Source organism: Phyllostomus discolor, chromosome 3, assembly GCF_004126475.2.
Source record: "Phyllostomus discolor isolate MPI-MPIP mPhyDis1 chromosome 3, mPhyDis1.pri.v3, whole genome shotgun sequence".
NCBI lineage: Eukaryota > Metazoa > Chordata > Mammalia > Chiroptera > Phyllostomidae > Phyllostomus > Phyllostomus discolor.
The window spans coordinates 87008767-87032620 of NC_040905.2; the positions used below are offsets into that span (position 1 = coordinate 87008767).

General features: G+C 39.2%; 1 protein-coding gene across 2 annotated transcripts in view; it reads left to right on the top strand.

Moving 5' to 3' along the window:
• LMNB1 (lamin B1) overlaps positions 1-23854 on the top strand; it is a 47006-nt gene that overhangs the window by 7679 nt on the left and 15473 nt on the right. For both annotated transcript variants that reach the window (XM_036020706.1, XM_028518101.2), the window contains exons 2-5: positions 15231-15387; positions 15974-16099; positions 18596-18766; positions 20130-20255. In XM_036020706.1, coding sequence (XP_035876599.1) covers positions 15231-15387; positions 15974-16099; positions 18596-18766; positions 20130-20255 — 580 coding nt within the window. The remainder of the gene's footprint in view (positions 1-15230; positions 15388-15973; positions 16100-18595; positions 18767-20129; positions 20256-23854) is intronic.

The window sequence follows — 23854 nt, forward strand, 5'->3', positions numbered from 1 at the left end:
GGGGGTGGGGATTTACTATATATCTGGACTTACTATATATTTATTCTGTTGGTTTTCTGTGTATTTTGGTCATTCATAGAATGAAATTTAGGGAATGGATGTAGACTACATATCATTTACAGGTTTTTTATTTTAAATTTTAAATTGACTTTTAGAGAGAGAAGGTAAGGGGGAAGAGACAGAGAGAGCTATTGATTTGTTCACTCATTGGTTGATTCTTGTGTATGCCCTCACCGGAGTTCAAATCCGCAACTTTGGCATACCAGGACCACGCTCTAGCTAACTCAGCTGCTAGGCCAGGGCTGCAGGGTTGTGTTAACATTCATATTTTTCAGTTTTAAAATCTAAAATAATAAGTGCTGATCTGCTTTAGGAAGTTTTCTTCATACGTAAGATAATTAATTGAAAAACAAACACCTTTATCCAGTGTATTACTTGGTCTTCTGTTTTTTTGTGTCCTGATTTTGCACTGGTAGAACCGGAAGGATGAAACACCTAAAACTTGAGTTACAGTCTAGGAAGCAGGTCCTAAGCAGTTAACCTGTGAGGACACTCCCTTCCCACGCTTTCAAAGGACGTTTGGTAGAGCGAGCTGTCCTTTGGAGTTGTTTATTTAACGTAGGGCAGTGGTTTTCAACCTTTTGCATCTCATGTAAACTAATTACTACACTTCTACAGCACACCAAAAGACATATTTTTTGCCAGTCTGACAAAAAAAAATAGGCATAGCTTTGATTCATCTACACTGGACAGCTATTGTGTTGGCTGTTGTCATTTTTTTATTTGACAGTCTAAGGGAAAAGAGGTCAGTGCCTGAGTAAATAGGCAAGTATGGCATGTTTGAAAAATTCCTGTGGCACAGTGGTTGAAAATTGCTGACATAAGGGAATAGACTAGGTAATCTTTTGGTGTATGGAGGTTCAAGGAAGTAAAGATGCAAAGTGAAAGATAAAGCAGTGTAAAAATATGCTGCTGAGTCTTAGTCTGTTACTTTGTTCTTTCTCTGCCTAGATGATGTGGCCTCTGCAATGTCTTAGAGATCTGCAGGCATTGATATCATCAGTGTAGGTCTCCTGCCTTTACCAGACGGTGAGAATGAGAATGAGCATGAGCGGCAGGTGTCATTTGGGTGGTGCTGCTTCCTCTCACTGAAGTTCCTAGTTCAGAGTTCAAAGGAAGTTTGCTCATCAGAGTTTTAACTCCTCCCCGCCCTTTTTTCCCCTCAGTGTAACTCTGATAAGGGGATTGGGTTTTAGCTGTTATACTTGGGGAATTTTGGAAAATTAACTATTTTATTACACAAGAAATTATATGTTCATTATGAAAAGTAGAAAATACAGATAAACACCAGAAGAAAATAAAAATTGTACTTAGTTCTCCAGAAACATGAGCTCTGAAGTTTCCTCTCCATATCCATGTTAACAAAAAATAGGTTTATGGGAAATATTGATACGTTACCTGTATTCATGAAACACTATTTTGTGAACATTTTACACATCAGTAAATGTGCTGTATACCATTACTGAAGACATTTTAAGGATTTCATCGATAACCTTTATTGGCCACATAAGTTGACTGTGACCAAGGCTTTGCAGTAACTGTCTCCACCCAACTTCTCAGAGGCCATAGAGGGCCATGATTATCCCCTTCTCTCTTGCTGACAGTATTGGGTTACATGTTAAGTGATTTACTGGTTAAATGTTAACCACTGGATAAAGTAATAAAAATTTTGTCAATTTTTGATGCCACTGGTAGCAGATGAGTGTCCTTTTTCTATTTGGAGGATTTTAATTTTAATTTCTGGAGGTTCTTTTGGGTTTCTGGTCATTTTCATTATGCTCATGTTGTTAGCATAAAGAAGTAAAAAGATCAAAATTCAGGTTATAATCTTAGATTTCTGCCAGTAATTTTGGTGTAGGCCTACATGATAACTGAGCTTTTTCTTAGCTAATGTACATATTTGTACCTTTTTAAACTTAATTTTTGGCGTTCACTGCATTTGAATGCATTGATCATAGATAGAATTACAGCACTTTTACTGCTGGAAGGGGTTTGGTCTTCATTGCATTTGAATTTATTGATCATAGGTAGAATTACAGCACTTTTACTGTCAGAAGGGGTCTTGTATCATCTGCTCTAACCAATTCATTTTGTAGATACACAACTTGAAACCTGGAGAGATTAAAATACTTATGTAAGATTCAGGACAAGAACCAACATTTATTTCCTTCTTATTTTGCTTGCCATGTACAATGCTAGATGCTTTACAAACACTGTTGATTTGAGGGAGGGAGAGATGGGGGGAGAGAGAGAGAGGGAGAGACAGAGACAGAGATTGATTTGTTGTTTCACTTAATTATACATTTATTGGTTGATTCTTGTCTGTGCCCAGACCAGGGATCAAACCCACAGCCTTGGTACACTGGGGTGATGCTCTGACCAACTGATCAACTTGGCCATGGCCAGTCTCCTTGAAGCCTTATGATAACCCCGTTGATGAGTGGGGATACTTGAGGCTTAGGGTTTCTTTAAGTCTTTTGTTTAGGATTACTTAGCAGATAGATAAATGGTGAAGTTAGAATAGATTCTAGCTCTGTCTAGATTCTTGCATTCTGATAAGGTTTTTATACGTTACCCAATTTAACCCTTACATGGGTCCTGTTTGGTGGCATTATTCCAATTACCAACCTTCACGAAGCAGGCTCAGAGTACTGTTAACTGTTTTTGGAGCTTGAAGTCTTATGTAGGACGGTTACTTTTCAGGTCCGTTTGGGTGCTCCTTTTCAAAATGGCACTAGGTGTGTGGTTTTTATGTTGCTAGTTCATAGCCCCTAGAGTTGTAATTTTGTATGTCAGGAGAGAGTTAGTAATTGAACCTGCTGTTTGAAATACTGAGGGCTTCGTTTGCTAATTAGGACAGAGTGAAGATGAATTACCGAAAGAGACCTCTTTTTCCCTTCTTAAAAAACTACTTCCCTACTTTACTTCATGCTTTAATAATAACTTTAAAAATTAAAATCTCTAAATAAATCTTTAATAGCCATGGCAGAAATGTTCGTTTCATTTTTATTAAGCACACATTTGTGGAACAGGTAGTGGGTGCCTGGCCTTGAACAGATGCTGGGGGTAGAGAGATGGGACACTCAGTCCCTGTTGCCAGGTTGCTTACAGTCTAGTTGAGAAGATAGGAGACAAATGCCGTTGTGATGCTTTAAATATGATACACTAATACAATGTTATAAGTGTTATGGTAGCAGTAACCACATAGTGCTAGGGAGAGACAGCGACTAGCACCTAAGGCTGTCTAGGAGCCTTTTAGAGGTTTCAGAGACATCCCAGGGGACTTGGGGAGGTAGTGATATCTGAGCTGTAGGGTTGGCTTTTATGTAATGAGGAGCCTCAAGAATTTTAGGCACGAGTGACATTGGTCTTGACTGTCTGTGGGGGGAAAAAAGAGTAGAGGTAAAAACACTGGTAAGGACACTTGGGGAGGAGGGAGGTGACTCCTGAACTGCGGTCGGCAGTAGGACAGGACAGAAGGGAGATTTGGGAGCTTAGGGAGAGTAGAGTCTAGGGTGACTGCGTGCAGGGGTGCTTGGGGAGGGAGTGTTGCTGCTCTTCACCAAGATGGATGGTGAAGGAGCTCGGAGTTAGTGGAGTCAGTGGGTTAGCGGTGTGTGTGTTGGAGTTCCAGGTGGAGAGTCAGGCGGCAGTTTGGAGTACCTCTGGGGCTCTGCAGAGACTTGGGTTGGAGAGACAGTTTTAGGAGCATGGGTGATGTGTGGGGGTAAAGAGAGAAAACAGGAGAGGGGCAAACTCAGAGGCATGGAGAACATCTACAGATGAGGACGAGGTAGAGGAAAGAAAACCCCCAACGCAGATGGTAAGTAGTGGCCAGAGAGGTAGGGAAAGAGTCGAGTCATGGAATAAGGAGATTTGTTAAGGAATGCTCGTGTATTTTTGGTTTGATAAGGCCTAAAAAGTACCCAATTGAGTTGGGTACCTGGGAGATTATTGCTGACTGTGAGGAATGCCTAATGTTCGTGAACAGCAGTGCGGTCAAAGCCATTGACCATGACTGAGGAAGGAATGGGAAGAAGATCAGGAGCTGAGGTCGCTTGGCAAGAATGTTGGCTGTGAAAGGAAGGAGACAGTCTTAACATTGATTTAAAGTAGATTCTCACTCGGTGCTTATGTAACAAAACATTAGGTAGAGACCAGAACACCTATTCCTGTAAGATTCTGTACAAAAAATGATGGCATTTGTTTGAAACACTTCAGTAACTTCTAGGTTAAAGACTAAAATCCTCAGCAGTACTTAATAGTAGACTGACCATATAATTGAGCATCCAGAGATACTCTTCTGTGTAAAGGAGGGAGCTATTAATAATTATGCGGGGACAATGGGCGTAAATGGAAATGGTCCTGCATAACCTGGGACATCGTGGCCGTCTTGCCTGTGTGACCTGGCTTCCGTCTGACTCTCCAGCATCACCTCACACCACTCTCGGTCTTGCTCTTTCCTCCCTAACCACGAAGTCCTTTATGCACCTTCACTTTCTAGGCGCCCTCTTAACACAGGGCCTTTGCCTACAGAGTTTCCTCTGTCCTCTCACATCAGTTGCACTCCTTCTTGTTCCTGGGATCTCCATTCAGATTATTTTAGGGAAGTCTTCCCTGACTGTCAGGGTTTTCTAATATGAGCCTTGAAAAAACAAACCCATGGCTGTCTGGCAACGTGTATGTGTATACATAATTTAAGGACTCAAGGAGAGTTCCCCAAGGCTCCTCCTGAAAAGGATTCTCTTCGACAATGTTCTCTGTTCTCTTGGTATTTTTCTGAGTGGCATTACTGACTTTGGAAGTAATGGAAGATGAGGAATTACGGAAGATGAGGAACTTGTGGAAGATGAGAGATTATGTTTTACATTCCATTCTCTGTAACACATTTTTCTTCCCCTTATCCAATAGTCACACATTACATTTTAATTTAGATTAGTGTTGGGTATTTAAAGTATTAATTCAGTGCATTCTGCTACAAATGCTCCTATAACACCATCTCCTGTGTGACTGGTAAATAGAGAAATGACATTATAATTAGAGGTTGTATTTTTTTACATGTGAAAAGTAGAGGAGGAGCCAGAATAGCAAGAGAGAGTGTTAAGAGAAGGTAAGCTCTCAGCTTCGCTTTCACCTCTGTCTTAAGAAAATCAAAAGTGAGTGCTGTCACCCAGAGTTTCTCCCTCTAGGTGTACCCCCAGCTTTGCTCTTGTAGCCGAGCTTGTGTTCAGAGCTCTCTCTCCTTCTATCTCTTTTGTCTCAATCCTGCAAGCCACCTTATCCACTCTGTTGGTTGTGTATTTTTAAGCCTCTCTTGAGGCAGATGTAGCCACAATAAACTGACTGCATGGGTTGTCTAAGTCCCTTCCCGAGGTGCTAATTATTATTTTTGTTATTGCTGCTGCTCTGGTTACAAAACTGCATAGGTTTGGAGTGGTTTGTTCCAGCTTTGTTTTTCCCATTTGTTCTGTTACTTTTATTGTGTTGTGTGCAGAATGCAAGAGTTTTTAAGGACACATATGTTGTGTTCTAGTAGAAATGTGTACACTCAATGAACATAAATCCCCAACAGAACTCAGTAGTATACTACTATTAGTTTTTCTTTACTATAACATTTTTTGATTGTGAAAACAGTATTTTTTCCCACTTAGTTTCTCTCCCCCCCATTTTTCTCCTTTTTACTATAGGAATTTTGAAGCACACACAAAAGTTAGGGGCAAATCTTGTTCCATCTACACCCAACCCACTTTCTGCCGTCTCCATTCTCCACTGATTTACCGTGGAGCAGATCTCAGGCCGGTCTACAAACATATTCATATTGTTCATTTACAGTGTATCTTGCAAGGATGGCTAATCTCCAGTAATGGTTACATTTCTTAAGAAACATTGACAGTACATATATATTGACAAAATAGTCTTTGAAAATGTTTCAGAATGTCGGATCAGACAGACCAGAAGAAGATGCTTAAGCCATTTGTAATTCTCAAACATGTCTATGATTAATTTAATAATGTAACAACTGGTAAGAATGCTATTAAGTGACATATATTTCATAGTCCTTTTCTTATTCAGATCTACTACTCAGATTTTATTTATCTTGTTTCATTTAAAAAATTTTCCACAAAGAATATACCCAATTAGCATTTGTAATTCTATAAGATGTCACTAAACAGTGAAGCTTCCCCTACAAAAACCCTGTTCTCCCATCATATTGTTTGGCAGCATTTGTCCTCATTGTCTTTTTTTTTATCTGAGTTTGTTTAGCATTCTTCTTCCCACCTGATATGCAAAGGCTGTGGTGTGTTATCAGTTCTTACAGTTTTTGAAAGAGTTCTTCCAAGGATATTGAAGTCCTTGTTACAGTTTTCTTGTATGCAAACTCAATGTTGTGGAAGAGCTGGTGCTCTGTTCCCTGTGCCAGCCTTTCCCTTTGTGTCTCTGAGTTGGTTCAACTACCAGAGGCATACTTCCCAGCACTCCACTCTTTCAGGAGCCCTCACTCAGTGGGCCTGGACCCAGGGGCATATGAACTGCCCCCACCAGCTGCGACTCGAGGGTCTGACCCCACAGTTTGTTAATGTGAGCCCCCAATTCTGCGACTCTCACTTAGTTTTGTATAATTGTGTAGAAAGAATCTATATAGCAGTTGTTAAAATATCAAGTCGTTTAGAGTCATGAGGTTTTCTGTTGGTTTTACCTTATTAAAAAATACCTTGTGGAGCCTTGCGTTCCTGTCTAGTTGCATTGCATAAGCGTTGATAGTTTGGGTATAGAATTTTGAGTTGTAAATAATGTTCAGGATATTGAAGGCATGCTCTTTAGTTCTCCAGGTTTTGTAGTTGCTGAGGAATATTGATGAATGAAAAATTAAAAAGCTTGTAGGACATTTTTGATTCAATCCTGAAATTTCACAAGGATGTTCCTTGGCGTTGATGTCTCATTTATTGTGCTGGTTATTTGATGGGAATTTTTCAGTCTGGAAATTCATGTCCTTCATTTCTTGAAAACCTTAAATTATTTTATTGACATTTTCTCTTCTTTTATCACATCCTCAGACTTCTGTTATTTATATGTTAGACCTCTTAAGTTGACCCTCTAGTTTTCTTATTTAAAATATTTTTTCTCTTCTAGATGGTCTCAATTATACCTTCCAATGTTGCTACCTTATTTAAATTTCTAATAGCTTTTTTTTTTATTCTCTTGCTATTTCTTTACGTAACCCAGATCTTGATTAAATATTAGGGATGCAGTAGTTTCTCTTAGTTTTTCAGAAGTCTCTATTTTCCTTCATAGTCCCTATTTGCTCCAAGTTAATTTCTTTTTCTATTTGTTTAGGTGTTTGTAATCAGTCAGTACAGGAAATAGAAAAAAACTGTGGGTATTTTAAGAAGAGAGGGAAAAAATATGGGATGTAAGTGCTTAGAAAAAGTTATGAGAAGAGCTGAAAGAGCAGGAACAATGCCTAGAACACTGTAGAATTGACCTTCTGTAGGAGCTTCAGTGTCTGAGCTGTGACTGGAACTACTGAATTTGAGAAAGTAGCACGAAGCTCCAGGTCGGCACCAGGAAGCTTGCCACTGCTGTTGTATGAGCAACTGCCTCATGACATCCAGCAAACCGGAGAATGGGCTGTTTCAGAAAACTTTCACAGATCAATACCCTTATGAATGTAGGTACAAAAGTTCCCAATAAAATGCTAGCATACCAAACACACCAATGTGTAAAAGGATTATGTGCCATCACCAAGTGGAATTTGTCCTGGGAATGCAAGATTGGTTCAGTCTATGAAAGTCAGCAATGCACTACACCGTATTAATAGAGTGAAGTGCAAAAGCTCTGTAATCATCTCAGTAGATGCAGAAAAACATTTGACAAAGGACATTATTGATGGCTTGAATCGGTAAAAGGGAATTTCTTAACCTGATAAAGGGTATCTATGGAATACCTATAGCTAACATCACAGTGGTAGAGACTGTCTGCTTACTCCCTAAGATCAGGAATGAGAAAAGAATGCCCACTCACCACTTTTATTCAGTACTGTACTGGAGGTTTGAGCTAGGGCACTTAGGCTAGAAAAAGAAATAAACATATTTGGATTGGAAAGGAAGAAATAGAATTACCCTATTTGCAGATGATAATCTATTTATAAATAGGAAATCCTAAAGAATCTGTAAAAAACGAAAAGATCTGGAGAGCTAATAAACAAGCTCAGCAAGGTTACAGGATATGAAAGCAGTTTACAAACTCAGCTCTATTTCAATATACCAGCAAAGAACAGTCCACAAGTGAAATAAAGAAAACTCCATTTTCAGTAGACTCAGAGAATGCAGTGCTAGGAATAAATTGAACAGAAGAAGTATAAGACTTGTGCACTCAAAATTACAAAACACTGTTGGGAGAAATTAAAAGAAAACCTAAATAAATGAAAAGACATTCCTTGTTTATGGATTGAAAGACTTAATATTAAGATGGTAATGCTCCCCCAATTGATCTACAGGTTGAATGCAATCTCTATCAAAATCACATCTACCTTTTTTTTGACAGAATTTGACAGACTGATCCTAAAATACAAATGGAAAATGCTTGGTACTCAGAATTGTCAAAACAATCATGACAAAAAAAAAAATTGGAGGGGAGGACTCAATTCCAGATTTCAAAATGTACTATGAAGTTACTGTAATGTATGTGGTGTAGACTTAAGGACAGAAAACTTCAGGTTTTAAGGACCTTGATTGTTAGCATAAAAATTTCACAAGGACAAAAAAAAGTGGCCACAAGACACTTCCTTCTTTCATATACTTAAGGATGCATTAGTTAGAGGATCTAATTTGCATTCATATTGTGTGTGTGGGTTTATTTCTGAGCTTTCAATATTTTAAAAAATATTTTATTCATTTTCAGAGAGAGAGCTGAAGGGAGAAAGAGAGGGGAAAGTAAGGAAGAAAAGAGGGAAAGGGAAACATCAGTGTGTGAAGACAAGCATCTCTTATTGCCTCTCACTTGTCCCTACCTGGCCTGAACCCCAGGCATATGCCCTGCCTGGGATTTGAACTGGTGGCCTTTTGGTTCACAGGCCAGCACTCAGTCCGCTGAGCCACACCAGCCAGGGTTGAGCTCTCGATTTTGTTTAATTGGTCTGTATATGTTTTTTTTTTTCCTAAAACATACTGTTGATAACTATAACTTTGTAGTATAGTTTGAAATCAGACTATGATGCCTCCAGCTTTCTTCTTTCTAAAGATTTCTTTGGCTATTTAGGATTTTTTGTGTTTATATGGTTCCATATACATTTTAGAATTATTTGTTCTGATTCTATGGAATACACCATTTAGATTTTGATAAGGATTGCAGAATCTGTAGATTGCTTTGGGTACGATGGACATTTTAACATTAATAGTCTTTCATCCCATGAGCATGGAATATCTTTCCATTTATTTGTGTCTGTGATTTCTTTAGTGTACAGATCACCTCCTTGGTTAAATTTATTCAGAGGTTTTTTTATTCTGTGATGCAATTGTAAATGGTATTTTTGTCTTAATTTCTTTTTTAAAGATTTTATTTATTTATTTTTAGAGAGGGGGGAAGAGAAGGAGAAAGAAAGGGAGAGAAACATCTCTGTATGAGAGAAACATCAACTGGCTGTCTGTTGCATGCCTCCTACTGGGGACCTGGTCTGCAACCCAGGCATGCGTCCTGACTAGAAACTGAACCTGTAACCTTTGGGATTGCAGGACAACGCCCAACCCACTGAACCACACCAGTCAGGACAAGTCATTTTTTATTAAGACTTAAGCTGTAAGTGTCCATTCCCCACTCATGTACTTATTTAAGTGAATCTTTTGGGTCAAAGAAATGGTTCTGTGGTCCCGTTTCAGTGTTATTTAGCATTTTTCCTAATTTTAATCTGATTTCAGTTGAGGTTTGCTGATTTCTAATTGGCTTGTTGCTAATTTGTTAATGGCTCAGTTTACTGAATGTGTAGCAGCAGAGTTTTATTGCCACCAAAAATTATGCATTGCAGCTTTTGAGTTTGCAAAAACATCAGTCTGTTTGCTTATGCCAGAGGAGGTACTAATTAATTAATTAATTAATATAAAATCTTTTTGAGCCCTGGCTGGCATGGTTCAGTGGATTGAGCACTGACCTATAAACCAAAAGGTGGTCAGATCGGTTCCCAGTCAGGGCACATGCCTGGGTTGCATGCCAGGTCCCAGGTTGTTGGTGTGCAGGAGGCAGCTGATAGATGGTTCTCTCTCCCTCTCCCTCCCTCTCTTACCTTCTCTCTAAAAAAAAATAAATTAATAAAATCTTAAAAGCATCTCATTTGAGGAGACTCTTTTTTTTTTTCCTAAATAAGAATTGTCATTGAATGACTTTCTGGAGACTGTGTATTAAATAACGTTTATCTTCATTGCAAAGAAGTTCATTTTTCTCAGTAAAAACATGTGGATCACACCTCTTCTCCCTTTGGAAGGGAAGATAATTTGAGGACAGTACAGAAGCTGATGAATGAATGTTAGAGCGCACACACTTAAATATGCACTAAAGTCTATTACTACAAAATAGATTGTTTTAGGACAGGAAGTTTTTGTTGGGGCATATTAATAACCTTTATATCAATAAAGTTTCAAAAATAAAGTTCTAAATAAGGCTTATTCTTCCTCTGAAAGTGTGGACCATGGCTAGATGATAAAGGGCATATTGATTCTGAACTCTGAGTATGATGAGAGAGAGCTTCGGAAGCTGGATTATCTGAGTCACTTGAATAACTGCACTAGTGTTGAGTGGTGTTCAGCTACCACCAAGCAGCTAGCTGTTCAAAAGAACCGTAAGGTAAATTAAAACAGAGCTCAAGCAGCTGGACCTAATTGGCCTGGCTCTCCATGTAGAGTGGTTCTGTTTTGTGGGATTAAAAAAATCCTTGTTTGTGGACATGATTAGAAATAACAGTTTTACATAGAAGGCTTCTGTTGTGTCTGATATTTAAAATCTAGTATATTTCAAATGTGTAGCTTTTAAAACTGCAATAAGTTTGTCATATCATTATTATACTTCGGGTGGATTTTTCCATAAGCACACATTTCTCCAGCAGACTTCACCCATTTAACAAGCATTTTGGTGAACACAAATTCTTGCCCCTGTCCGCTTTTATATATATGCAGTATCATAATCTTCAGCACATTTTATGGAAATGACATTTAGTATCCAGAAACTAACTTTATATAGCTTCTTCTAGGTGTGTAATTATTCCATCAACTAAGGGATCATCTATCTATAATTTAGTTCTCTTAAATTGAATTGCTTAGGTAGCTCTTCACACCTATATTTGTGTATGTGAGAATCAAAGAACAAGGACAGGAGTACTTGAGAAAGTAGTGGGAATTATGGCACTTGTAAAAGAGGGACACCCAACCCAAGCATGCCTGTGGATCCTGTTCTGAAAATGAACACAGATTCTTTGTTCATGGTTACATTGTGGGTGTTTTAGATAGGCTGAACTCAGGGGTTTCTTTTGTGGTGGTGCTACTGGCCAAACTAGGCATTTCATTCAGCCAAGTATTTGTGATATAAACCGAGTAGCAGTGTGATATTTTAATTGCTTATTATGACTAGTGAAATTCAAACTACTGGTAACTTGAAATGAAAGCTAATTTTGTTTATTAAGGGAGAAGATTCTTAATTAGGATAGAGTGTCAAGTACATTTTATAAAACTTTTTTTCTTGCCTGCAAGTTGGCGTTTGGTCCTTCTGGAGACATCTACAGGCCCTGGCTGGTGTGGCTCAGTGGGTTGAGCACAGGCCTGTGTACCAAAGGGTCACCAGTTTGATTCCAAGTCAGGGCACATGCCTGGGTTTTGGGCCAGGTCCCTGGTTAGGGGTGTGCAAGAGGCAACTGATCACATATAGCAATGTTTCTCTTCCTCTTTATTTTTCTTTCCCTTCCCCTCTCTCTAAAAAATAAAAATAATAAAAGCTTAAAAATAAAATAAATGCCTACAGTAAATGAGTATGTTTTTAAAAATTATATTCTCTGTACATATTTTTAGTGTTAGATTCAGATACTGAGTTTACATGAAAACACAGGAAGTTCTCCTTATCTGGAGGTAGGAATACCTTAAGCAGGTTAGTAACACTGAACAAACCCAATTGCGAAATATAGTCAAAGAAAAGTGCCCGCCAACCCCTGGATTCCTGTCCAAGTTGCTGTGTGTTTGGGGTGTTGTCAGATGTTCCTCTGGCTTACGTGCCAGCTGCAGCCACTGCACGTGTGTGGTTTAGGATGTCAGTCTGCACGTTTCAACACTTTGACCATGTGCTGATAGTTGGATCGCAACTTCCTGCATCACATTCAATGAATGAAAAATAGCCGTTAGAAACTATGACAAGACTATGTTTAGGATGTTAACTTGCTACATGGTCTTGGTATTGGCATCTTATGTGGCATATAAAACTCATTGACTCATGGGTTCTGATTGGATGAAGACTTGAGCGTAATCTTAAGAATTTTTTTCATTATCCATCTAGCCTAGGAAACTGGCAGACAATCGGGTAGAGAGGACATCTAGGAATGTGACTTTTAGAGATTATAAAAACGTCACAGTTATTTTTCTAGGAAAAGACAGATATGAGTATTTTACCTAACAAAAAAAGCAGACGATTTTTTTTTGGTGGGGGAGTATATGGGAAGTTTCTTGAGCAATTACACACATTGTCTATGCAGAAAATAAAGGAGTAAGTCATGACCCTTGCCCTCAAAGAGTTCTTTGATTCCACAGGTAGCTAAGTACATGCACAAATATGGATTTGTGTAAGTGAAATATGTGTGTGCAAGATGCAGCTGTAGTATCCAAGTCTCCTTCTCTTCCCCCTTGGGCCAGAGCATGCAAAGTTAGCTTTCATGTGCAGTGTTAAGCACATTTCCAATTCTGATTTGTATCTCCCTAATTTGTTCAGTAATGCGAAAGTTACAGCTTTATGAAAGAATTCATAAGGGAACAATGTATATATTTTAAAAAATTTTTAATCCTCACCCGAGGATATGTTTGTTGATTTTTCATATGTTGTTGTTGAACGTTTTAAAGAGAGAAAGGAAGGGGGAGAGAGAAACATGGATGTGAGTGAAACATTTATCCGTTGCCTCCCATATGCAACCTAGGTGTGTGCGCTGATCAAGGATTGAACCCACAACTCTGTGTGTGTGTGTGTGTGTGTGTGTGAGAGAGAGAGAGAGAGAGAGAGAGAGAGAGAGAGAGAGAGAGACAAATGTGCGGTTGCTAGGGGCCGAGGCCTGCAACCCAGGCATGTGGCCTGACTGGGAATTGAACCTGCGACACTTTGGTTCGCAGCCTACACTCAGGGCAGGGTTTTTGTAATTGTTAAGTAATTTTGAGTCACTAGCTTTTGTAAATATTGTGTAATATATAAATTTAAAAAGTCATATGCATTGTAGTATGTATCCCTGCCCAGCTCTGGTCATGTATATATTAGGGATGAAATAAGAGCCCCGCCTCAAGCCTTGATTCTGTTCTGCGGAGCCCCCAGCCTTAGGGCCCAGCGCTAGTAGGAGCTAGGCACCTTTTGTTTGTTGCTGTTGTTATCGATTAATGATTGTATGGGATTTTTTTAAACAGTTTATTTTTTCCCCCTTGAAACTAATCTTCAGTGAAAGGCTGCCATCTTGTGGTTTTTAAAAATATAGGATTTGAGAAAATGTGATATGACTGCAGAGATTTTATGTATATAGTTATTTTTTATGATAGCAAAATGAGTAAGAAATGAATGCTATTAAATCTTCTGTTTAAATTACACTTGCTTATCCTTTGGACAGATTTATTCATTTTGCTTTAATATTACCAAATTTTTAATTTCTATTTACGAAAGATCCCTCTTTTAGCCTACTCAGACCTCAATAGTAGAAATACTCTTCCACAAATGCAGTTTTAATTAAGAACAGGTGTTGAGAACTTTGATATTACGGCTTATCCAGTGTCACTAATTAATAATAATAGAATAATTTGCATGGAAAAAATACTGTTTTTTAAAATGCAATTATTTGACAAAATATATCCAAAGGAACCTTAATTTTATAATATAGAACTACATTTAACAAAAAGTGATATTTAAAAGAAAAAGAAACCTCAATATGGACCTCATGTTTGGGGAGTTAGTAATATAAACTGAAATAATTAATTTTTCTTCAAAAAATCAGTGAGACCCCAATTTATAGTTAGGAAAATCTTAAAATCATCTCTTATGCGAGGAGTGGTGCATGCTTACAAACTTGGGGTCAGTTACTTCTTATGTCAAGGGAGTTTCTGTGTGACATCATCAAGTTGAGAGAGAGAGAAACATCACTGTGGCAGAAACAGTGATCTGCTGCGTCCCATACACGCCTACACCGGGGATCGAACCCACAACCTAGGTATGTGCCCTGCCTAGGGATTAAACCTGCAACCTTTTGGTGTACAGGATGATGCTCCTACCAACTGAGCCACTTGACTAGGGCTAAAATTGCTTTTTAACATAACTTTATTTCATTTATTTAATCTCACTTTATATCTTGATTTATGTCTCCAGCACATTTTGGTTTATAGTATTCATTATATTTAATAAATAATAAATATTAATTTCTTCAAAAATGTATTCTTACTGACACATGAAGTGCTTCTGTATCGAACAAAGAGGACATGTGTTCTCAGAGGCAACCAGGATTCTGGCACACTGATCTTATGGACTTCTACGAGCTGGAATCATTGGGAGGGAAAGTTATCTTTGAAAAACTCTAGATATAATGCTCCTGAATTGCTCCCCTAATTTATAAAAAGAACAAGATTTTATGTATTTATTTTTAGAGAGGGGGCACAAGGGAGAAAGGAAAAAATCAGTGTGAGAGAAAAATATCAATCAGTCGCCTCTTGTCTGCATCCTGACTGGGAACTGAACCTGCAGCCTGGGCATGTGTCTAGACTGGGAATTAAACCAGCGACCCTTTGCTTTGCTGGACGATGTCCAACCAACTGAGCCACACCAGCCAGGGTGCTTCTCTAATATTAACAGATTATGGCAGCTTTTACATAAACTGCCTCTTCGTCTCCCCCTGCGCATGGAGGGAGAAGGCCTCAAGTCAGGGGTATAATTTGATGTCTTGTGCTCTTTCAAATGTCTTACAGTTATGCTAAGAAGGAATCTGATCTTAATGGAGCCCAGATGAAGCTTCGTGAATATGAAGCAGCACTGAATTCTAAAGATGCGGCTCTGGCTACTGCACTCGGTGACAAAAAATGTTTAGAGGGAGAAGTGGAGGATCTGAAGGATCAGGTTGCCCAGGTAAGGTAAACTGCTCTTGAGCCATGGTGGCAGGTCAATTGCCTCACCTGTTTTAATTGGTTGATTGATTTTTAACTTTATTTGTATATTTTATTTTTAAAAATGTAATAATTTGATTATTTTATGGCTTATCAGATAGTATCAAGTTAGCTAACACTCAAAGCACCTTCACTTTTCGGTCATTGTATCTTGATTTTGCTCTTTTCCTCTCTGTTGTCCTTATACTCATTCTGTTGCTTGCTCTTAAAGCCTATTTCATTATTGTGACAAAGTGTAGAGAAGAAAAGGAGAAAGTGTCATAACAGTGTTCTGCACACAGGAAAAAGTGAAAGTGTAAGCCAGAGGTCTCTCTGTCCATTCCCTGTTGCCGGGCACCAAGTTTGAGAGGTGTTTTGGTGTGACACTCTGTGAGTGGGACCAGCGATTAAACACACACGGAAGGATAAAGGTTATAATGAGGGACTCCTGTGCATTTGTACACGTATAAAAATTGCAATACTTGATTGGGTTCAATCCAAGGTATCAATTAAATTCATTACTAAATGATTGCTGTATAATTTTCATGAATTCTTTTTCCTTATGATAGTTGGAAGCCTCCTTAACTGCTGCCAAAAAACAACTAGCTGATGAAACTTTACTTAAAGTGGATTTGGAGAATCGCTGCCAGAGTCTTACTGAGGACTTGGAGTTTCGTAAAAACATGTATGAGGAGGTAATTATATATAATTTTACTTTTTCAAGGAATGAAGGGATCCTATAAGGCTTTGTTGTAGCTGTATATGTAAATGGTAGGCATTTTGTTGGTAAATTTTTCAAGGTACTGCTGCTAAAAGGCTGCATGAAGAATTCAAGCTGTTACAGTCAACAGATATGATTTACTTCATCTGGCTTATAAAGGCTTAGTTAGCCACAGCGGTTAATTGCTGTCAGCCTGTTTAAGCATTTGTATTAGTTATGTATTGCTGCCCAATATTACTCCAGAATTAGCAACTTAAAACCACAGACCTTTATTATCGCAGTTTCTGAAGGCCAGGATTCTGGGGGCTGTGTAACTGATGGCTCTTTATGTCTCAGGGTCTCTGATGAAGTTGCTTGCCCCCGAGAGTGGTTGGAGGAACCACTTCTGAGCTCGTTCACAGGCTGCTGGCAGGAGCTGTGAGTTCAGCCTGGGCTTCTGCAGAGGGCTGCTCACGGTGTGGTTTCTCACACGAGTGGGTGTTGAGGGAGAGAGTAAGCGCAAGACCGAGGCCTCATTATCTTCTGTAAACTAATCTCAGAAGTGATTCACCCTCACTCTCCGTCACACACCGACCGTGACCAGTTGAGAGGAGGACACAGGGTGTGCTTCCCTGGAGGCAGCAGCCGTTGGGACCTTCTGGGAGGCTGGCAGCCCAGAGCATTTGTAGTTACATGTGCGAATTTTAAAATATCATTTACAAGCTTAACCTCTGTGGTTAAGCCTTGGGTATTGAAGGCAGTGAGTATTGCCAAAAAATAAGTAATAAAATTGGAGAAAGGGGAATGTGTATACCCTCAAAATTGAAGGGGGTTGGAATCAACCCAGGGTGGACATACAGTTAAATAATTTTGAAAACAGTGACTGACAATGACTTGAAAATAGGCATTTATTGTGTAAATTAATTTTTGTTTGGAAAAAATATTAGAAATCTGACCATTTTTATAATGAAATAGTGTTAAAACAAAATAGGTATTGTTGGGGTGAAGTGCGCACTCCTGAGCATTCAAACTTTGGACAACTCTTGAGTCAGTTCTTTATTAAAAATGAAATACCAATACCCGCTATTTTTTCCTCAAGGAGCAGTGACAATCAAATTGAATATTGTGCATGAAAGCTCCCTGTAAACTGTAGTGACAGTTTACAACAATATAATTGCTGGCTACAGTTTTGCTTTAGAAATGGAGATATTTTTATATTAAGTTGGCCACATTTTTGTTTTGTTCAAGTTGTTGGTGATCTACCACCGCTTAGTCCTGATGCTGTGTGTGGTTTTACACCGTTGGGCAGCAGCATTTTAGTTTTTGCCTTATTTGAGAATGAATTTAAAATCTTCCTCTTAATTTTTTTCAAATGGAAGGTATAATTCTACTGAATAAGTTTACCATAGTTCTGTATTAAGAGCAGGTGAGGGGGCAAAAAAGGAAGGAGAAAACCAGAAAGAAGAGGAAGGGAGATAGAAAAAGGGCAAAGTTATTAGTACGTGCTCAAAGTTAGTTGAACTAAAGCCTTCATTTGCGTGTTTTCCACTTTCTTAATTAGATGTGAGCCCGGGGTGGTTAGTAGCGGAGCTGGAATTTGAACCTGATTTTCTGATTCTGGCTGGTGTGTTTTCCTCTGAAGTGTTGTGGGAAGAAAGCTGAGGCCAGACAGAAGAAAACACTTGGAGTAAGATGACAGAGGAACAAGAACTTCAGTGGGTTATATCCCCCTCTTGTGGCCTCTTTAATTACTGCCACTAAAGACATCTGTGTGTTCAGAGCTGGAAACTGGAATGGAAATTTTATTCTTGGACTTGTGTTCCCAGCCATTCTAGTTTTGGATGGTTCCTTAAAACGTAAAGCACAGGATTATGTCTACATTTCTGTTGTTTAGTAGTGAATTGTTATGTACTCAAGATAGTAAAGCAGTAATTGTTAATATGATTTTGTATCAATTGATGTTGATACCTTAGCACCAGCTCTTAAAATAAGTCATGTAAATTAGCTTTCTCTGCCTACTCTTGCATCTTAGTATGTCTAAGAAAATAGTTTCATTGTGTACAAATTTTCTAGTTGAAGTTGTCCTGACAAGTTTAACTTTTCATGTGGATTTGTTTCCAGAGGTGTTTTAGGATCATCAATATAACAATTTAGAAAAACAGTCACTGTTCAGTATGCATACATAGTTGTCCGTGATTGCATGGTTCTTTAGTAAGTTTCCAGGCCATTCCTTGCCTTCAGAGAAATGAATAGCTATGCTACTGAAAAGAAAGAAAATTCCCAGGGCTCAAGATGCTACCGTTTCTGTTATTAGTTCCATCTTAAAAATCTTCTTGTTTGAATACGACGGCAAAAAAGCGTGTTCACATGCCTGCCCTACGATAGACATGAGGAGGTTGGTACCTGAAGCTTCAGGTGGCTGATGTCAGTCAGACTTGTATGGGTGCAGCTGTGGTGAGTAACTTGGTTTTATATCATTTCCCCACCCAAGGAGATCAACGAGACCAGAAGGAAGCACGAAACTCGCTTGGTGGAGGTGGACTCTGGGCGCCAGATTGAGTACGAGTACAAGCTGGCTCAGGCCCTGCATGAGATGAGAGAGCAGCACGATGCCCAGGTCAAGCTGTACAAGGAGGAGCTGGAGCAGACGTACCACGCCAAAGTAAGCAGCCGCCTCTGAGGACCAGCTCCACCTCTCCACTGCCGCTCTCAGTCCCCTGGAGAAGACGGCTTGATGTCTGTGTGTTCTCCTTTTCTTAAATGAGTTCCCTTAGTCTTCACAAATATAGAAACTGGACTTGTAAACAACAGCAGTTATCTATAAAGTAAACATTACCAGAAATTATTCAGAGAAAGTCAGGTTATTCTAATTTTGTCTGCAATGAGGGTTTATCTCTTTGTTGCATTGATCATTCATGTCATGTTGTAGTAGTAAAACCCAAGCCATCTGAAAATTGTTTTTTTCCAATAACAAGTACCAACCATGCTGGACCACATGCGGGTCGACCTCAGGTCATCATTGTGCACAGGTTGTGGCCACCACACTGGGGCCTCTTTTGAACAAAGGCCAAATGCAAAGTGTCTGATATTTCTTCCTCTGACATTTTTTTATATTTAAAAAGTATTATAGAAACTTCCACCTTGTATTAGCAGACCATGCAAAAATTCATAAAATCCCAGTAAATACAAGCTTTCCTATTAAATACTTTTACTCCAGTGTGTTAAATGTTACATGATCTGATTAAAAAGAATTATTAGTGGAAGACTTAGAAAATTGGGATCATAGGCGTATTGAAAATAAATTCTATTGCATGGCCTTAAACTGGTCATGTTGCTTTTAATCCATTTTATGAAGCAGCAGTTGATTGGTGGAAGGGAGAGGTCTTTTAACCACCACATTCAACTGCCCAACGCTTACCCCAGTGCTGGGCATCCTACCGGGCAGTGGAGGAGCCAACGTTTCGGTCCGTCACCTAGACTGCGGCCTTAGAGGGAGCCGGGGAAGGGACGACATATGTGAAAGTGTGCCCGAGACACGTGCAGAACAGAATGTTATGGGCGCTTGGAGGGACAGGATATTGAATCTACCCGAGGAGCTGTTTTTTGCTTCTGAAAAAAAGTGTTTCTATCTGGTTTTGAATACTTTTATCAGTTAGTGCTTTCTTCCTATTTTCTTTGTATTTTGTATTATTTGGTGGGTGAGGGATATGTGATGTTTGTTTTCCCACAGACGTCACTGTGGTTAAATTGCTACTGCCCAGTCTCCTTATCAGCAGTGGTATCTGAGACATTAGTGATATAATAGATGAAATATTGAAGTCATAAACTTTGGGTAAAGACCCAGGTATATTAGCTCATGCATTAAAACACAGTAATTTTTTGCCGTGTCTGCCAACTTCCTGTTTCATCAGCCAGTTACCAGCAGGGCTTAGGTTTGAAATGAAATACCTTAAGATGAATCATGCTTCCTCATTTATTTGTTCTAATTCACCACATAAGACTGACTGGTTTGCTGCTTCTTTTAGCTCGAGAATGCCAGGCTAGCATCAGAGATGAATACTTCTACTGTCAACAGTGCCAGGGAAGAACTGATGGAAAGTCGTATGAGAATTGAGAGCCTTTCATCTCAGCTTTCTAACCTACAGAAAGAGGTGAGTGTCTTCCCCTAAGAAGAATCGAAGTTGAACTGGAAAGCCATCCCCACCGTGGTGGTCTACGGGGCTTTGCTCTGCCTGGTGCCACTTTTTAGAGAGGGTAGCGTTTTTCTGCACTCTGGTTTTACAGTGCTCCCTGGATTTTTTTCCTTTTTCCATTGCTTCTTCCAATCAGAAGACTATTATTCTTAAACTAATAGATTACCCAGAGCTAAGGGAGTTGTCCTTGAGGAAGCAGGCTGCTGATTTACCCCAGGACCCAGGTTTTCTGACCCACCCAGCAGCCTCCTCTCCACACAGTGCTCTGCCCACCATACCCCTTTTTCATTCACTCTGGAAGCCACAATGAAGAAAAACATGCAAAGATTCTTTGTGGGTGGTAAATGCTTTGTGTTTATAGACAAGTTCTCTCTCAGGAAATAGCATTAATCTGTGTATTAAGAATTTGTAACATTTATTCATTGGTGCAGCCAGTGACAAATGACAGCGTTGTGGGTTCCTATCTGTACGTGTTGGTGTGCTCTCGGTGTAGCTTACACAGGCTTGCACAGTGCTTGAGATCTGTTTCAGTCTGATCTGAGGGTGACGCTGTGGCACAAAGCACACGTGCAACCACGTGGTGCTCAGTGCCTGGCCATCTGCTGCTCACCTCTGTTACTTGGAAAGGACTTCAGCTCCTGTTTGCTTTAAGGGAGGAAATCTTTCTGTCTTAAACTTTCCGTATAAGACTAAATTTATCTGATTCTTGACTAAACCTTCCTTTTTCTTTTTCCTTTTTATTATTTTATTTTTAGTAACATCTTTTCCTGATTATAAAACGGAAAACATTTATTACAGGAATTTAGAAAACAAAGCAGACAGTGACTTACATAAAATGGAGTACTATAAAAAATTCCAATTGAAGTTTTTGCATTGCCTATATGTGTGCTTTATTACTCACACAATAAATATAAAGATTTTTTTTAGACCTGTTTTTGTCCTGTTAGTGTTTTGAAGTTTTATGTGACACTTAAGCTGGAGGGCCTTTGAGTTCGCTCGGTCCCACCACAGACGAGGTGAGCTGGATCACTTGTCCGAAGACTGCAGGTCCGGCTAGACAAGTGGGTTTCTCTCCTGGTTCCCAGTTCTTCACTTTACACCTCACTCTCTTCAAAGATTTCCTTTTAGGAATATAACATAATCTTTTTTGAAAAGTAGTTTGTTTATTTATTTATTTATTTATTTATTTATTTATTTTTAGAGAGAGGGGAAAGGAGGGAGAAAGAGGGAGAGAAACATCAATGTGCAAAGAGAAACATTGATTGGTTGCCTCTCACAAGCCCCCAAGTGGGGATTTGGCCCACAACCCAGGCATGTGTCCTCATTGGGAATTGAACCAGCGACCCTTGGGTTCACAGGCCAGTGCTCAATCCACTGAACTACACTACCCAGGGTTCAGGTTACTTGATTTTAAATGGTGTTAGGCAGGGCCCAAGGGATTCTTGGAGCTAATAACTCTTTAGGAAATAGGAGAGGAGCACCTCCTTCGACCAGGCTAGTTTTAAATTTCTCTGTAGTGGGGCGGGGAGTGGGGATCTTTTCCTCTGTTCTTTCCTGGTATCAGATCTTACGATAAACAGTATATCTTGAGGAATATCTTTATATTAAATTTTAGCCTTAGAAAGATCACTAAAGAGACATAAGCCATCTCTCTTGGTATTTTTCTGTTGTGCGTCTGTTTAATAGTGTTTGTTGCTGAGTCATATCGGTTTCATCACGCTGCCTGTTGGGCCACAGAGTTTCCTTTCAGTGATGTGACGCATGTTAACGGAGGACAGTGCTTCTTAAATTTTGTTTAAGATTGACATAGCCTTTAAAATACGGACTTTAGAAAATATTTTAAAATACTAGATGGTAGCAGCATTATGTTTTGGAGTTAGGAATTTCATATATTCTGTTTCTATCCAGATTTTTTACTTTGGCTGAATTAATTGGTTGGTCAGAAGTCTCTTCGACTTGCAGGATTTCCAGTGGCACTTTAAAAGCCTACCTAATTTTTGTTTTTCTAACACCCAGACTCTGGAAATTGCTCTTGCAGCTAGAGCATAATAAACTAATACAATAAACTGTTATGTACTACAGAATAAAAAATCCAAGACCAGTAGAAGTCAGTCATAAAATGTTAGAGTCAGAGGTAGGATCTTACAGATAATCTGGTTAGACCTCTTCATTTTCTAAATGTGGATACTGGTTTAGTGAGTACCAAGAGTCTCCAAAGTTGTTAACGGCAGAATTGGGAAGAAAAATCTAGGTCTCTTTCTCATGTTGCATTCTACGTATTTCACTACATAACAGCTGTAGTGCAGCTATTTAAAATATAATTTAAATATTTGTACTTCAACTACAGAATAATTCAGGGTAACCTTTAAAATAAAACACTTTAATGCCTACATTTTGATTTTTCCCCATGAAGGAACTCTAGCATCAAAGACAGACAAATAGGGACATTTCGGGGTTTACACATCTAGGCTCAGGTCCTCTCTAAACCTTATAGATCATGTCTCTCACCAGCTCCTTTAGGTCCCACCTGTTGCCTGTGCTGTGTGCCTCCCACATGGGACTGACCTGAAGAGACTGATTGAAGAAGAGGCATTTTGAATTTGGATATTTTTTCTTTTGGAGGAAAGAAAATATAAGAAACCAAAGAGGAAAAAAATAGCTTAGTGCATGTTTTCCTGCAAATGCATGGAAATGCAAGTTCTCAGAGGCAGGGATTATGTTTGGTATCACTCTGAGATGGGTGCCTGCTTCTGCTCTAGAATGTCAGGTGTCACTCTGGATTGTGATTGATTGATTGATTATCCTTAAAACAACTTTTTTACTTCAGCATAATTTAGATTTACTAAAAAGTTGGAAATACGGTACAGACAGTTACACCATCTCTCTCACCCAGTTCCCCCCTTTGTTGGCACTTTGTTACCACTGTTTAGATTTCACCACATTTCCTGTTACTGTCATTTTTTGTTCCAGGAACCACGTCTCCCCAGTCTCTTCTGGCCCGTGAGAGTTTCTCAGGCTTCCCTTGTTTTTCATGACCATGGCAGTTTTGCGGACTAGCTAGGCATCCCGTGCAGTGCCCCCAGTCTGGGTTTATCCAGGTTTATCATGACTAGACTGGGGTCATGCGTTTAAGTGCCCTTTTTGTTACATCATATCCGGGATTACATGACATCCATGCTGTATCATTGGTGATGTTAACCCTTGTAATTGGTTACGGTAGTGTTTGCCAGGTTTCTTCACTGTCAAATTGCTTTTTTCCCCTTTCCATACTTTGTTCTTGAGAAGCAAGTTGCTCAGTGGCAAATCACTGAGTCCACCCCGCTGTCGAGTGTGGGAGAAGGGCAAGGATTCAGCTCCACCCCCTGAAGCAGGGCTATCTACATCTGTTAAATGGGATTCTTAAGTAAACATTTATTTCTTCTTCCCCTATTTATCACTTTATTCGTTCATTTGTTTATACCAGCATGAACCATTGAATGTTTATTCTGTACTGGGGGTTATAATCCAGCACTACATTATTTTATTGGCTCGGATTGCTCCAGCGTTGGCCATCAGGA